General features: G+C 38.2%; 1 protein-coding gene across 2 annotated transcripts in view; it reads right to left on the bottom strand.

Moving 5' to 3' along the window:
• gabbr1a (gamma-aminobutyric acid (GABA) B receptor, 1a) overlaps positions 1 to 15,892 on the bottom strand; it is a 128,096-nt gene that overhangs the window by 14,679 nt on the left and 97,525 nt on the right. For both annotated transcript variants that reach the window (XM_084726934.1, XM_084726933.1), the window contains exons 18-21: positions 14,156 to 14,272; positions 10,976 to 11,086; positions 7,314 to 7,407; positions 3,464 to 3,591 (exon numbers count right to left, since the gene is read on the bottom strand). In XM_084726934.1, the coding sequence (XP_084583060.1) occupies positions 3,464 to 3,591; positions 7,314 to 7,407; positions 10,976 to 11,086; positions 14,156 to 14,272 (450 nt within the window). The remainder of the gene's footprint in view (positions 1 to 3,463; positions 3,592 to 7,313; positions 7,408 to 10,975; positions 11,087 to 14,155; positions 14,273 to 15,892) is intronic.

The following is a 15,892-nucleotide window of genomic DNA, read 5'->3' as shown; positions in this document are numbered from 1 at the left end:
ATAAGACTGTCATTACACCCCTTTCTGGTCTATATTGAAGATAAAGGAGCCCGGGCCCTTGGGACTGGACACCATGGACTGGACTAGAAATCTCGAAATACATCTCTACTGTATGTAGGTCTTTGTGTTTAATATGCCATCATTTCTTCATTGTGCCTGATTACCCCTGCTAAATTAAAAAATTAACAAATAATTAACTGATAAATAATTAATAAATATTGTGTACTATACTCTGTCATAAAACTGTTTTTATAATATTTAATCATGTCTTTATGACAGATCCACCTTACTTAAGGTCAAGGAAAATATTAATGACACACTTATGATGGTCTGATAGTTTGGACAGTGTCAAAATGAACAACATATGAGTTTAATGTCATGTTAAAACATTAAGCTAAAAAGCTTCTTTAAACCTGATCACGACAAGTTTTCATAAAAAGGACATTTTTGTCTTCATTAATGTCAAGTTGTCATGAAGACATTTTTGACTTGATCAGTGTCAAGCCAATAATAACAATACAACACACAAGACATCTCAAACAATGTCAACTTTGCTTTAAAAATGACATAATTGACTAAATGACAAAAGTCATAAACATATAGACTCATTCATGTTCATGACAGGTGTCATGACATGGTTATGACACTGTAATGGCAATCTTATGCACACTTTTTAAATAAAGCGTTACCGTACAGCAGATTCAGCTACAAAATGAAGCTGTGCGTGAGTTGCATGAGATTGCTGCGCAATAAAAGTTTGTGATGCACACTTTCATATTTTATTGATTTTGTTTAACATTCATTTCACCAAGAAGTCCCGCTGAGAGCAGGTTCATTTTTATAAAGAAGGCCTGAGATATGACTGTTGGTATCATAGCACCACAGGCACCGTAAGCATCAAAATTTATGATTCATATAAAACAGCAGCTTGTGCTGGCAGTATAATGATTTGGACAGAAATGTGTCCAGGGATCTGCATTTCAGAGGAAAAAAAAATCTCAAGACGTACTTGTGGAAAAGCTTGAATATTTTATCTACAAGCCCGTTTCTGTGTCTCGAAATGCTCCAACCAATAATTATACCAACATGTACTTTTCAGTATTTTACAGTATAGCAGATCATCAATTTGTGATGTTCAGCACATCCCAAAGGTAGATTTAAGAGAAAAAGTTGACATTTTCTATTCTGCTGTGCCCACAATGAACTTCTTGTTGTTTGATTTTAAAGACTGATGCTAAATGGGGGGATATTCATATCTTTTTAGGATGCTTTCACTCCTAACAGGTTTGGTTCGGTTAAAATTAACTGAGGTCCGTTTGCACAGGTAGTTAGGTTCATTTGAGCTGTCAATCAAACCCTGGGGGGGACGAACAAGAAACCAAAACCATTTTAAATGGTGGTCTGGTGCATTTTTCTCGTTACAGAACGAACTACAGTTTTATGATAATAGATATGTGATTTTAACACAATTTGGTGATCATCTGGTAATAGTGAAATCTGTTCAGTAAGTGATCTTTTAATTGATCTGTAGAAACCATGTATATATCTCTGCAAATCATTTGGTCACCTTGGTAACACATCAGCATTGATATTTTCCTTGATTAAAAGGCCAAAAGCTGTTTGTATCCTGCTCTGTGTACTTCAGTTCATTAAGTTTATTAAAAAGTCTGTGACACAGGAATAGGCCCTGAATCATTACTGTACAAGACGCCTCCATTTCGTTCTGTTTCTGCCTCTGAGTAATTATTCATAACATGCAGTTGATTTGCAGTCTAATGACAGTAATACTGCTTATAATTAGTTATGTCTTTGTGAGCTCTTTGTGGCAGTAAAAACATAAATACACATATTAGAATTGTTAAAGTGTTGCATAATCTTAAGTGAATCACTGGAATTTGATTCTGATGATGCTTTGATGACACAGGATGACAATCGCCAAAACTGTCCAATCAGTGGCTTCACACATTAGCATTCTGCTATAGAGGAAAAACGCTCGGGATTGTTTGTATTTCTCTAAACCAATCACAGGCGGAGCTAAGCCAAGGATGGGACAGTGACTATAATATATATATATATAAGTAATATAACAAATGGTGAAAACCTGCAACACTTTTGACCCAACATCCTGGTGATTTGGGGATGTCAGTGCTTGAACTGACAGTGATGGAGGCTGGCTAACAGCTAAAACTGATGACATAAAAGCAAAAATATCCAGTGGAGGACACCAAATTGTGGACAATACATTACTGAAGGCCAAGTTGGAAGTTTGGGAGGATTGTGATGTGCTCAAAGAGTGTGAGAATAAAGTTTTCATTGGCTTTGCTGCTTGTAAAAAGTCTCAAAAAGTATTTATTGTCACTATGGAGACACATCGACAGGTGCAGAAGCACATGAGCTGCAGCAGTTTCAAACACAATCACAGGTTGCAGGGCTTATGTTCACAGTTACGGTGTGTGCGTATCTGAAATAATTGCAGCCAGCAGATCGGCTCTGGTTCTCAGCTTTGCCTGGAAGCTGCCTAGCACAACCACAGTCTGATCCGCCGGGCACCGAGCAGCTTGACGGGAGCTGTTGAGGTTAAGGACTTTGCTAAAGGGTACCTCAGAGGTAGTAATGAAGGAGGGACAAGTGCTTCTTTTTCCTCTTTCTCCACCCAGATTTATCCTGTTGGTCAGGGGGATTGAACCGGCAGCAAACTGGTCAAAAACTCGCTGCTCAAATGCAATGCTGCCTGAAACAAGCGTCCGATGGCAGGCTTACACCCACAATCTACACCCAGTGAGTAAAACTAATCAACAGGTAACCTGTCAGTCTAGATGACATCGTGCTTATTTTTCTGGTCTCATTGAAAAAAGCCTGGGTGAACAGAAACTGTACCAGAACTAAAATGTAACAGGGTATAATTTTTCCTTTGGTCGGACCAAATGAACCAAACTACAGGAGTGAAAACACCCTAACAGCGTATTGCAACTGCACAGGAAGTATTCCAATGTGATTTTCTGTCATGCTTAGTCAGTTATCTTCTTAAATAAGGAAAACACACCACAGACGCTTCAAGGGAGCATCAAGTTATCTATGAACTCCATTAACTTTTATAAACTGCGCAGGATATCCCCTTGAGAATGCAGCTTTTAAGCCGTTGCAGCTGAAATGTCTTGACACGCTGGTCAGTTAACTGGTTTGCTCTGAAATGAGCAGGAAAACAAGTGGCTTCTGGCAGCCAGAAATCTCAAATAACCATGGAGGCACCGGTATTGATTAACCACCCCCCCCCCCACCCCCCCCACCCCCAACAGATATACTACACCCACTTTTTTTCTATGTGGCAATATAAAATCGCACTTATTGTCATTTGAATGTCATTCAGTGTGCTACAGAATGGTCTTTGCAGAGAAAGCAAAACAGCAGAAAGCGGCACCCAGAAACAGGAGCTCAGGCATGACTGTTTCTTTTTTGGACTCACAGCGACGTTGTAAATAGCCATCCCCACGGCCCGATGGTCATTGATCTTCTCTGTGGAGACAGACTTGGTCTCGTAAGCCAGAAATATGCCCAGCAGCAGCAGCAGACCCTTGTAGCCATAAACCACACCTACAACAGGAGGCAAACAGTGAGAGAATGCAGGCAAAAGAGTGAGCGAGTGAGTTTGCAGCCATGAACAAAGAAATTATAACATGATGAAATGCAACTGAGGCAATAATTCAAGCAATCCAGAGGCCAAGTATAAAGTATATGCATGAAACAAATGGAGACCTGAAACTGAAAGCTGAAGAATTGATTCCAGAAAAAAGAAAATGAACCAAAAGATAAATAAGTGTATGTTTGATCATCTTGTTAGTCTGTACTTCATCATTCAGTTTCAGCTTTTCATTTACAATTCTTTAATCTTTAAAATTGACAACATATTCAATCCAATTCAGAAGTGGAAACTAACTAAGAACAAATACTTTTCACTTTTACTCCCTACATTTTAGCACAAATATCTGTACTTTCTACTCTTTACATTTTCAAAATGGCCTCTTTATTTTAGGTTAAATTCATTTGAGGGGAACTATTGATTATTTTTATTTTGAAGCACTGTCCACTGCTTTTGCAACATCAAGCGAAAACAACATAAAAGATGTAACATAATGAGAACAACGACGAGGTGAAAATGACGAAAAAAGACGAAAGCAACAAAGCAACACATAACAAGATGAAAATGACATAACAATATGTAACTAAATGAACATGACATAAAAGATGAAACAAGACAAAAATGATGTAAAAAGATGAAAAAGGCACAAAAAACAGAACAACACAGAAAGATATCAAAAGATGCAAAAGGACAAAAAAATACTTAACAAGACAAAATTGAGATAAAAGATGTAACAACATGAAACAGACAAGAGAGGGAGACTCGACCACAAAGAAAATGTGAGGTTCAGTTAGTTTTGCTCAGAAACAGCAGGTAGAAATGTCCCTCAGAGGGAAACTTTTTACTTTTATAGTTTCACTTTATTTCAGAGGCTGAACGTTTTCACCTTTACTTGAGTAAAGAACTTGAATCAGTACTTCTACTGTTTCCAGTCTCTTTAAAAACAAGTATCTGTACTTCGACTTGAGCAAAGAATGTGTTTGTACTTTTGACACCTCTGGCCCAATTTGTCTAAGTTAAACAGCAGAGCTACTCTCGATCTTTTCAACGTGAAGAAACACCTGTTAGGACACACAGTATTTACACTTTGGTGAGATGAATTGTGGCCTAGTTGCCTCTGCTCCCAGCTCAAAGTGCTTCATCCAGACAAAAAAGAAGTGCTCTCGGTAATCTTTTGGACAAACAGGAGTGTTATTGTGCATGCTGCAGGATGTGGGAATGGATGCAGTCTTAGAGACATATTGAGAGATCAAAGGACAGATGTCAGATTGTTCATATTCACTGAAAAGTACTGAAGACAGTGTGTATCACCAGTTAAATAGTGGCTCTCTAACCTGCACACGCTCACTTACTATGACCCCCTTGATGAATTTCAGGGTCACTCCATTGATTTTTCATGTCAAAGTCAATTTACCAGTAACGGGGAGTACTACACATCCTGTGAAAACAGTTTCCTCTGAGGCTCTGGAGGGAGCTCTCTGAAGTCTGAGGAAATTACTCGAGTGACATCACCTGGATCGGGCTTGGAGACTACAAATTCATAACGGAGAGCTTGCACTTCAAACTGAGGGGGATTAAAGCTGCAGTACAGGGAAGGTGAACATACACAAGGCAAAATCTTCCACCTCTTCCACCAAATGACGCGCCCAACATGCTTTCTGCATTTTGCTGGACTTGAAGAACATCAAGGTTGCCAACTGTTTGAACTACCTGCAAACTAACATCTAATTTTAGGAAAAAAAAAACAAAAACAGAATTCTATTGATTTTCAGTGAACTAACGTCTATTCTACTTGGCAAGTTATGTATGACTCAGAGGTAAGATGGACACAAAGACACAAAGAACCCAGGTGACCAATGACAGAAGTTTTGAAAAACCTTTTTTATGGCTCCAGGCCGGTGACAGCTGTGGCCGCGGGCATTATGTTTTTCAGGTCATCCCATTCTTGTGATTGTGGCGTCTCAAGAACGCCTTGAGGGAGTTTCTTCAAAGTTGGTACATGTGTCCACTTAGACCAAAAGGACTGATTGGATTTTGGTGGTCAAAGGTCACTGTGACCTCATGTCCGCTTGGAGGGAATTTCTGCAAACTTGGTTCAAACCTCCACTTGGACTAAATAACGACCTGATTATATTTTCCAGTGAAAGGTCACAGTGACCTCACTGAACACAAATTACACACAAATATCTAATTGGATTAAATAATGAGGTAATGACATTTTATATCCAAAAGGTCAAAGGTCAACTTCACTGTGAGATCATGCCTCTGTTAAAATAGTCTTCAAGTGAAGACGGCATGTTTCCCACCAAAAAATAATTCACTAGTCTCACACATACATGGTGAGAACTTCCATTTTGCCAAAAAATACAATTAATAGCTTTTTTTTAAGTCCCTTCAAAGTTACAGGTCAATACAGTGGTACGTTTCATATTAAAATCCTTCAGAGTCTTCACTACAAACATATGAGTCTGGACAGACATGGATGTAAGCTGTAAGCTGGTTGGTGGAGACATACAACCGTGTGGCAGTATTTCTATTTTTTGACTGCTCTGTTTTATACAACCATTGACAGCTGACATCTCACTTATTAACAACTGCTTCAGAAATCTTGTTTCAGACTGGGACAACGTAGGAGGTCATTTGATGTTTGCAGAACTTTGCAAATCTCGGCTGTTTGTACTGCAGTAGGTGCTTCACCATCTGTTACGTGGCAGGGATCTGCACTCTACCGGGCGACCTCTTCTAATACTGTCATGGTTTACATGCTAAACTAAGATGTTGAACAAATCACCACTGTGCATTAAGTACAGCGTCACAGAGCTGCTAGGAGACTCTTAGTCTTGTTACCAAAGAAACATCTCTCTCACAAGTCCCACAAGTGTCACACAATCGCTGGAGTGCCACTTTAATTTATGTCTTTAGCTTCTTAAACTTATGAAACCTGTCAAAATTATGCGATCGCGTAAATTGCTTTACATGACTACTGCTTCTCGTGTAGGAGACAGTAACAGCTTGATATGACCACTGAGGGAGTAAGTAAGTATGACCGAGTTGTTCAGAGGTAGAAAATTAAAAATGTAGATACAATGGATGCTTGAATATGTTGAAAGGCAGTCAGAGCCGGGCTGACTGACAGAGAAAAGAGAATATAACCGTGAAAGAAAGAGAGAGAAGCGGGGAAGAAAAGAGAATCTGTGACTGAGTGGGTTCGACACTTCTTCAGACTGTCCATTGTTTCTTTATACCGCCTGGTATTAAAGCGCCATCTTTTCTTTTTGGAGAAAGGAAATGCTATGGGGCAATGGCCCAGTTTGTGACCCACATTATTTGAATTTCAGCACCATTATACTTTCATAAGAGCTGCCACACTAAGAAAGACAGCGGAGAGACAGACAGGGGGGAGAGGGACTGCGTGGGCCGACTAAAAGAGACGCAAAGATTAAAAAAAGAGAAAAGAGGAATCAAGCGTAAGGGGGCGGTGGGGGCTGAGGGAGGAGGCTGTGATATGAGACCTGTTTAATTCAGAGTGAATGACAGTGGCATTTGTGTGTGTGTGTGAATGCATATGTGTGCACATATGTCCATGTGTGTGACAAAGATATTCAAAACCAGAGCAGGGCAAAAAGCGATAAAGAGACAGATTGAGATATGAGAAAATAGAAGAGAGGGTCGATACCGAGCCACGTGTTCATCTTCTCTGAGCTGCAGTGCTCCAACAAGGGCTGAATCAGGACATCCAAATCTTCTTTAGGGGCCTCCTTAGTGAACTTCTAACTCACATGGCAGATGGAAGAAGAGGGGAGAGGAATCAGGGTGGGGGTGAGGGGGGTTGTAAAGAGGGAGAGAGAAGGGGGGAGATAATAAGAAACGATGAGACAGCAGCACACTGAAGACGGAGGCAAAAAATGCACAGTAAGCACAAGCCCCAGAGACTGCACGGTTGATCCCCTCGGGTAAATAGGTCTTTCCTGTATGTCAGATATAGATAGCTGAATTAAAACAGTATCAGATACCCAATAAAGATGAAATATAGCTGTTTAAAAATTCCTGTAGTTAAAGTCAAAGTGGGGCTGATGATGATGTAAAGCTCTTGTTCCTACAGAGGTTTAATGCACTTAATGAGGACAGTTAAGAGAACAGCTTAATGAGTGCAGTCCACAGGCAGTATCTCAGCGTTGTCTCTTATGTAGGTTTTGATAATACTCAGGATACAGCGTTCACGCAGTGTGACAGTATCCAATAAGCTGTGCTGCGTGTTTAAACCTAACATATCTGCATGGTTGCAGATAAATTAGTGCCGCACAATTAATCGCAATACTATCAAAATCGCAATACGGCAAAGTGCAATATCTAAATCGCAGCACCCTCCAGTTTTTTTTTTTTTGATAATGGAAAAATATAATATGTGACAAGACAGCATTATGCAGAGATGTTCCGGTCTACAAATCTTGTTCTCAAGATGAAAGAAACATGTTTGTTTGTACAGACCCCAAAAATGTCACATCATCATGCTGTTAATAGTTTTTTTTTTTTCATAAAAATGCAAAAGTTTCAGTCACAGAAACTGCAATAGACATTTTTTTTTTGTTTTACCATATTATGCAGCCTTAACTTAAAGTTCTTGTTCCTACAGAGGTTTAATGCACTTGATGAGGACACTTTAGTGTACTGCTTAATGAGTGCAGACTACAGGCACATCAATATCTCAGTTTTCTGTCAAATCTGGGTTTTGATCATACTCAAAATATGGTGTTTGGAAGCTACAAAGCTTTTTCGTCATTTTAATAAACATTTGATAAACAAACATGAATACACAAGTTGCTCAGCTTGTTTTTTTAATCTATTCACTGTGTTTCAACCTGTTTTTCTGCAGTTGCAGATAAAGATTAAACTACACCAGGGGTGGGAATCTCTTGGCACCTCATGATTTGATTTCAATTCAGGGGACCATGATGGGATTATAAAATGACTACTGAAGTGTAACCACTATTCAGTCAGTTCAGCTGTAAGCAGTTCTGGATATCATTAAAAACATTTTTTGATACCTTTACCGATACCTTGGCATCAGTACCTGTTCCTGAACAATACTTTTTTCAACACCCAATCGATTTTAACAAAAAGGAAATGAAATAACTCATTACAGTACAATTACTCACTTTAAAGCTACTACAAGGAGTTTTTAACTGATTATGAAAACAGTATCAAGTTAATACTGATGCCTCTATCACTAGAAGACTGACTCTTCCTACACAGTTATTCTAAAAGGCTGTCACAGGGTCAGATTCTCCTTGAAATCAGCTGAAATAAGCCTGTGTTTTCATTTTCTCAGGCAGATTTACAGTGAGTTGTACATTAGCCAGTTAACAACAAGCAGGATGACATTTGTATTTAGTTTGTTAAGTCTGTTAAGGTGATCTTAATGGTGAGATTTGGGCTTTAATTTCCTATTATCATCAGCATCAATTCAAGAGACAATCACAATGCATGTTAGAGTCAATTTTTCCTTCACCCTTGGGTTAATATTATTAGTGTCATACTATTTGTAAATTAGATTCCAGTGGTGACTGCGTAATTGTTTTCAACTCCATCATTTAATCAATCATTGAATATAATCGTTTCAATCAATTATTTCAACCCATTAAATCAGATTAATCACTTTACTCAAATTGAGGATTTTGTTTGAGGATTTTTTTTCGGGTGGTAACGTTATAAAATATGGTGACAGACATTCAAAGCTTCATTTGAAAAATCTCAGCAGAAGCTTCAAATGTACAAAATAAAAGACATTCAGTACAGCCCTAATATTACAATATTACATGCACATGGAAACACACTCACTGTAAGTCACTTTGGACAGAAGTGTAATGCAATGATGAGGTTTCACCTTTGTTGTAAAATGTCTCCACATACTAAAGGTACCCTGAGGAGTTTTTGAACACTAGTGGGGCTGAAAAGAAATATTTATAATGAGTAGGCTCCTGTACTATTTGTATCGAGTGATTTACCTGCACAAACATGTGGATACAAATGGACATTATGTTATGAGGGGTGACTTGGGACATCACCAGTGTTGATCAAGTTATATTGATATGATGTTTAGAAATTAATTATAGATATTAGTCACTTCTGGGGTTTAAATTTTAAACTTGATTAACTCATAGTTTAACTAAATTATGTTGCGCCAAACTTTTAAACTAGTTTAAAATCAAATGTTATATTTAAACCTCTCTTTAAATCTCAGTTTATTTTTTACTCTAAACCGAGATTAAATATAATTAATTTGCACCAAAACTTTAAACGTCAACTGAGGAGGTTTAAATGTTAAATGTTGGCCTTTTTGAGATTCTCATGGAAAGTTAATAGACAGACTGAACTGATATGATGCATCGCGTTTTTATTTCAGTAGATAATTTGGCCAACAAGTTTTTTTTTTTTTTTCAAGGAAGAGAAATTATTGATTCTCTGCTCAACCACCATAACCAAGTTAGCTTGGCTAACTAGCTTTTTAGCTAGCTAGCAAACAATGAGCAGCTTCTTTTATAGTTACTTGGTCCCAGCAGCACAATATTTATTTATTTATTTTTGGGAAAGTAAGAGTCTCCATACTGATTAAACTCTACTTACTTTAAATTTACATAAACATGGATTTACTGAATGCACACATACTGTGGATCTATGATTTTAGCGACAACTGGCAGATTTTTATCTATTATTACTTTACAAATTATTAATACTCCCGACCACCAGAGGGCAGCAACAAGGAGCATTCCTACGTATAGGCTACAATTTTATTGCCTATAGTTTATACAGTGGATTTGAAAGCAGCTATCATATTCTACAGACTTAAGAAAACATCTCTGTTTGGTTCAGACCCCCACAAAAAAAGACCCCACCATTATCATTTTAATGTTAATGTGTTTCAATTGAAATGAGAATAATGATGAAAAGACTTAAAATAATTGCAGTGAGCCTTAATTTTAGCTGTCTGATTCGTGTATCTGCACTGTGAATTTTGTGTACAGTAAATGCCACAGGGTACCTTTAACAGTGCTTATAAAGCTTATTCTTCAACATCCAAACACAAATAAATAAAACTATTCAAGTCATAAATGTCACTGTTGTAGTACTGCAGTTCAGCTGTGTGTTGTGAAATGACATTATATTTATTCTTCTTTTAGATTGCACTCTTTGAGTGCAAGATGAATCAAAATGAAAGAACATTTCTGCAAACGAGGCCCAGTGTCTCATTACGGCGTTATTGACTGATGATAGTGGCTGCGCGGTCTGTGCAAATGGGCGATGACACACAAATTATCTCATCTGTCTTTCGTACTCTACCTCAACCGTAATGTGCAGAGGATCCACAATCTGCCAGATCATGAGTGACAGGAAGTCGATAGCCAGCAGCACTCCAACTGTTGCGTAGAGTTTCCATGGCTCCAAGTGTTGCTGTGTGAGTTTGAACAAAAACACGCACACACACGCAAACACACACATACAACAGTCATCACTATCCAAGGGCATCACGAGCCGGTCCACAAACAAAGACAAACAACCAGGACAAATAATACGACAGGCGTCCTTGTGATTTCTGGATGACTGGGCGCGAATTGTCTTTCCGAATGTGTGTCTCTGAGTGTGTGTACAAGTGTGTGTGTCCAAGTGTATTTTAGGAGCAGTGGGAGTTTGCTTGTGTGTGAGTTTCTGCAGGCGACTCACAGAGAGCTGCAGTAACTATATTTGTGCTGCCACCTGAAATTGTTATTTATGCATCAATCATTCTTGAGAATTGGGACACAAACGTATTCTGAGGGACTTTTCATTTTTACTCTTCAATCATGCTGAGAAAATACATTTTAAAAGATCAAACTCTTGGCTATTAAACCTCCTAGGCTGGACTGTACCAACAAGAATTAATTTTTAAATCCAATTAAATCATTTTTTACTTTAAATGAAGTTGCACTAAACTTCTAAACTGTCTTAAAATTAAGAAAGACTAAATTTAAATCTTGCTTCAAACCTCAGTTTAGTTTTTACTCCAAACGTTGAGTAAATTTTAACCTGTTGCATCAGAACATTTGACTCCAATTTAAACTTCGATTCAGAATTAACTTTAAACTTACACTTGAGGTTTAACTTTTAAAATAGCTCTTTTGAGATGAATTGAGCAAAATAACCAAATTCTTCAAAGACTCACCCTGCATGAGCTTTATTGTATTGTTTTATTGTATAGTATTTTTTCTTTCACTCCAGTTGATAATTTGGCCGATATTTCTCTACCAAGAAATCATGAGTAGGCTAACTAGCCTTTTAGCTAGCTGGCAAACTGTGCAATATTTTGTTACCTTTTTAACTAACTAGTAAATATAACTATTTTACACTTTACCTGGCTAGTAAATTCAATGTTTTGTTAAGAAATACAGAGCAGAATACAGCACTTAAGAAAACACCTCCATATTGTTTAAACTATATTTAAACTATATTTAAACAATATGGATTCAAACATTTATTTAAACAAAACAATTATTCACTAAACTTGGATTTACCAAACTGAGATTTGTTTTTAATTGTGGAATTAACCTGGATTTATCATTTGAAACCATTTTTGCTAAACTCTGATCAGAACTTATTTTAGATTAAGTTAATCTTTGTTGGTGGAATCCAGTCCTAGTGATTCTATTTTTTTTTTATTAAACGTCAACGTCAGCTGCATCAGATCAAATCTGAGTTGACGTCTTACAGAGTTGACAAAATGTTACATTTTTTCATTTCACAGTATAGTTGTAGTGAACAGCCATTTCAGTTATTAAAGCTGCAAAGACTTCCTTTAATGCAAATCAAAATACACTTTTTTAAAACCATAATTCTTATTTATCTTTGATTTAGAAACCCTACAGACTTGAAATGTGATGGTTGAGACACATCTGATAGAAATTTAACTTAATAAATTTATCAAAAAATCTGAAGTTTACCAGTGCTCGAGCAGTTTAGTTAAGCAATTACGTGATAGTTTAGGCTAATCGATCATATTGAATTATACTTTTCTCTTATAATTTTCTCCCCAGATATCCGATCCAGTGATTTTGGACAGTATCCAACTACAATACTGAGTACTGGTTCAGCTCGTCCCAGTTTTTTACACCTGTGTTATCAGTGGGTATTTTTAGTTTCAGAATTGGAAGGCTTTTAACACATTTTTAAATTGTTTGAAGTTGTGAATGCATGTCTGGGACAAGAATGTTTTCTGGCACAGAGCAAATTTAGAAATAAAAACATGAAAGCAAACCAGCGCATTTCATAAATTACATATATCTCATATTTAAAAAAAATATATATATATACATACACATATACATACATACATACATATAAACATGCATACATTTATATGTATGTATAAATTCTTAAGGAATAAACTTTCACCAAAATTGTGTTTTTTCATGATTTGTCCCGGTTCTCAAGAATGGGTGAGAGATGACAGTGCATTTGTGTGGACAGTTTCTGAAGCGGCTCATATCCCCTTTATTATTCTTAACTCAAGCCATAATGGAAGTAATACAGCCGTAACCAAAAACAAGCGACCAGAATGAGCTCTCCTGCTGTGCTCGCCCTCTCACTTTCCACACATCTTTTTTTATTCGACCACGCTGCTCACTCACAGCACCTCCAACATAGTAGCAGCCATTCAAGCGTGCAATGACTAAAACTGAAAAATAAAATAAAGGAGAAAACACATTACACAGTCCTGAGCGCCTCTTCACTTGAGTTGCATGAAAAATGATTTGAAAAGCGCTCATTCTCCCCTCGATTTGTGAAAGTTTCTTTAAATACTCGATGCGGCGCTCTCTGGCAAAATGCCCTTCTGTGGACATGAAGAGAGTTGAAAGTCAACCCGATTCGTTGTGCTTTGGCTCAAATAATAAACCCCCCGAAGGTTGGATTTCTGCATAGAACTTTAATACTCATCCATATTCATAAATATTCCATAAATGGCTTAATCTCTTATTCTTCTGATTAGGTCTTAGAAATTCCCACAACACATCACTAACTGGCAGTATCTAGCTGGCTCCAGGATACACTATCTTCAAGGGGAGGCACACACACCCCCACACACAAAAACACACTCACACCCACACTTTAACGCACCAGCATGCAAATAAAGCTGGTGACGTGGGTTATCTGGGGTCTGTTTGTGTGCGTTTCTGTTGCATGTGTGTAGGTGCATGTGCTTTGTGTGTGTGCATGTGTAAAGTACAGTATCTGTGTCAGTGTGTGTCCAACACCCTTATCCCCGCACCCTCGCTACAACCCCGCCGCAATGAATGATGCCGAGCTGGCCTCTTAGAAGCTTATGTTACTAGGAAGCCTGCAAAGTTTTTAAACGGAACTTTTTTATCAGCCGGCGCCACACATGCTGCGCGGCCTGGCCTCCCTCTCCCATCCTTTCTCTGCTCTCCTGAGACCGCTGAGAGGCTTATCCCTCCCTCTCTCTCCCTTCCTCCCACTCTTCCCTCCTACCTTCTTCTTCTCCTTCTTTTCGTCCTTCTTGGTGAAGAGGGTGTGGACCCACCAGATCTTCGTGAACATGCTGCCGTACGCTAGGCTGAAGCCGAGGCCGAGGAGCCACAGGCGGAACTGGAGGGGGAGGAGGAAGAGAAAGAGAGAGGAGAGAAAAAGGGTGAGATGAGAAAAAGAGGAGATGTGAGGAGAATTTTAGGGAAGGGGGGGTAGACTGATGATTGACAGATGATTTCCCAGAATATAAAAATATAATTTAACCTATATTTTTAATTAAAGTTGCACTAGCAGTCAGTCAATCTAACCCAACCATGTATCACCACGGAAAACAGAAAATAATAGAAAAACAGAAAATATTACCTCAAACCACCATTATGATCGATGCTGCAGTTTTTCTCATTTGCTTTGGCTCAATTCTCAAATGAGAATTGCGCCTTTCAAAACAGTTTGAATAAATCTCTGAAAAATTAGTTTATTGTTCACAGCAGAGTGGAATTTCTCATTGCACACGTCTTGGCACAAGTGTGCAAAAGAGTACAAAACAAGCACAACTGTCAACAGTTTGCAGTAATGCTATGTTACACACAAAAACACATCTTTACCACTACGTCTGTGCTTTTACTACTTTTCTTGTCTTATTGTTTTAAGGAGACTATATACTGTAAATAAAAACATAAATAATATAACGTTTTTCTTTATCCCAAAGCATGGATGGAAGGAGTACTTTCTTCAGCCCTGAATAGTGTCTGCAGGTATTTTTTTGGGCTGCATAGATCCCCAACAAAATCCACCAATGAGGTAGTGCAGCCCGTAAGTAGCCTGAGAGGCGAAACCCGAGGCAACAAAAAGTCTGTAAACTATTCACTGCACCACTCACTGCAGCTCCTTAAGCTTACTGCTCTGAGTGCACTGTAATAACTAAAGGTGCCTCAGATGAAAACATTAACATTTTAATCAACTCCTTTCTTTCCTGATCTGGACTGTGGGGCACTGGACAGTAAAAGCTGAAATAGATTTTTAAAGAAAATCAGCTTGAAATTATAAAAGTGAGGGGGGGGGGGGGGGCAGAAATACAATTTTGAAGAGTTTCCCCAGTGGAAATTAAGCTCATGCATTTATCAACCTACAAAAAAACAAAATGTTTATGCTCATTTCTTTCATTAAGCCTGAAAAATAGAAATGTGTGCACATAATCTCACTCAGTCACACATCGCATACAACCAATTTGTAGATATTACAGGAGAGGGAGATGACAATAGATGAGAAAAAGAGCAGATAGATAGATAGATAGATAGATAGATAGATAGATAGATAGATAGATAGATAGATAGAGAGGCAGAACAAAGTATGAGAGAGAGAGAATAACTGGACAGGGACAAAGAGCAGAGAAGCGACAGAAATGGAAATCTACCTCTCGCCTCCACAACAAAAAGACTCAACATGGGTGACAGAGAAGTACTCCCACTCCTCATTAGTGCTGGGATCCCATCGTCTGCTCCATTCTGGCACCCAGCAAATCATGTCTGTACCACTGAACACCAAAATACATTCAAATGCTTAATGAATTATGTCAGGGTCTAAACTTTCACCCTCTATCATGCACCAAGTGTGCGTGATCAAAATCCTGAAACGGGTGATTGGTTTGCAGGTGTTGACTTGCCACAGGCAGGAGCATCAGAACTGTCAGGGCTGCACAACACCTGAATGTGGGTTTGCTTAAAGTCTCCATGAATTCAA

The sequence above is a fragment of the Lutjanus erythropterus genome, chromosome 9, assembly GCF_056507025.1.
Source record: "Lutjanus erythropterus isolate fLutEry1 chromosome 9, fLutEry1.hap2, whole genome shotgun sequence".
Classification (NCBI taxonomy): domain Eukaryota; kingdom Metazoa; phylum Chordata; class Actinopteri; order Lutjaniformes; family Lutjanidae; genus Lutjanus; species Lutjanus erythropterus.
The sequence above is the reverse complement of the archived record's forward strand: the minus strand, read 5'-3'. Positions and strand labels throughout refer to the sequence as shown.